General features: G+C 49.8%; 1 protein-coding gene across 1 annotated transcript in view; it reads right to left on the bottom strand.

Annotated features, from left to right (window-relative positions):
• Positions 1–748: 748 nt before the first annotated feature.
• HSPA9 (heat shock 70kDa protein 9 (mortalin)) overlaps positions 749–1465 on the bottom strand; it is a gene marked incomplete at its 5' end in the record, with an annotated part of 19930 nt that continues 19213 nt past the window's right edge. Inside the window, one exon of the mRNA XM_008944080.1 lies at positions 749–1180. Coding sequence (XP_008942328.1) covers positions 1121–1180 — 60 coding nt within the window. The remainder of the gene's footprint in view (positions 1181–1465) is intronic.

The following is a 1465-nucleotide window of genomic DNA, read 5'->3' as shown; positions in this document are numbered from 1 at the left end:
CCACTTGACCACACACACAGAGGAACAGGGAGGACAGAGGAGATAGATACTGTGGCAGGGAGGCTGCACCTCCTTGGAACACAGGGTTGCCCGAAGTAGCAGTGGGCGCTCCACGGCTACAGCTTGTTAAAAGAGATTGAGCCCAAGCACCAAGTGTGTGAAGGTGAAGCCCTACTGCCTCTGGAGATCCCAGCAGAACTCCCAGGCACCCCCTGGGAGTGCAGCAGAGGGACAGACCCTAACCTGACACCAGGTGCCTTCTTTCTCCATGTGAATGAAGCACAGATTCCCCAAAGCTGGTGCCAGGACAGCTGGGTGGCTGATCCCCCCCAGGAGCTCTCACAGGCAGGTAACACGCTCATGTTCTCCATCAAACACTAGGATACCAAGCACTCCATTGGACACTTTTCTGCTTTTATTTTAAAAAAATCCAGATTGGATCCAATAACAGTTTTATTACCAAGGAGATTTTTTTACCATAAGCAGAGAACAGACACAGGATGAAGCAGAAGGCTCAGACAAGCAAAGTATTTAACTTCCATGTAGCCTCTTTTCTAAGAAATAACGTTACAGCTAACTCTGAAGTAACCCCTCTCCCTGGGAACAGGGGTGCTACCCCAGCTGCAGATCTGAGCCTTCTCCAGCAATGGAACCAGCCTTGGCTGCTGTTCACAGGCCCTAGGACCTGCTCACACCTACTCGGATCCACAGGGAGGGTCCTTACAGGCATCCTCCTCCTCCTCCCAGTTCCAGCAGGACTTCCATCTCCACCCTTTGCTTCAGTGACATGGTTTCCAAACTTCGAGATCAGATTTAGTACACCATTGTGTCAAGTATCAGAGATAAAATGATCAGCGAGTCCCCCAGGTGCCTCAGTTGAATATCACGGGGCCAAACACTCTAGAACTTTGTCTGGCATGAATTAACTTCCATCAAGTGACAATTTATCTAGCAGACACATCACTAAGTTTATACATTAAAGAATTTTATATATAGAATACTGCAAAAACACAGTAAGTCTGAATTCTGCCCATTGCTGCTCAGGAAGGTCCCTTCTCTCCCAAGCGTCAAGAAAAACGACCTCTTCTTCATACTCTGGTCAAGGCAAGACAGAGACTCCTTATTGCTTCTCCTCCTTCTGATCCCCTGGACTTCCAGAGCCCTCTCGCTCAGAGGCCATCTGTGCAAGAGTTGGCTTATTAGCTGTAGAACAGAATGCATCTCCCGGGCTTTTTTTTCCCCTAGCTAAGCTAGTTCTAGACTGAAGAAACCCTTCCTCCAGCGAAAAGAGTAGTTGTCCACTGGAGAATGGAAGCCAGCTTCACCTCTGGCTGACTGCTGCTCAGAGGGAGGAAGCTGCCTTCCCGTTATTGACGCTTTCCCAGCGGCTGGAACAAGCTCACGCTGCAGCTCTGAGTGCTGTGGCAGCAGAGCAGCAGCTCTGCAGAGTGAGGCGAGCTCAGCA

Source organism: Merops nubicus, unplaced genomic scaffold (assembly GCF_000691845.1).
Source record: "Merops nubicus isolate BGI_N331 unplaced genomic scaffold, ASM69184v1 scaffold10160, whole genome shotgun sequence".
In the NCBI taxonomy this organism is placed as follows: domain Eukaryota; kingdom Metazoa; phylum Chordata; class Aves; order Coraciiformes; family Meropidae; genus Merops; species Merops nubicus.
Note: the sequence above shows the minus strand (reverse complement) of the source record. Positions and strands in the feature narration are given on the sequence as shown.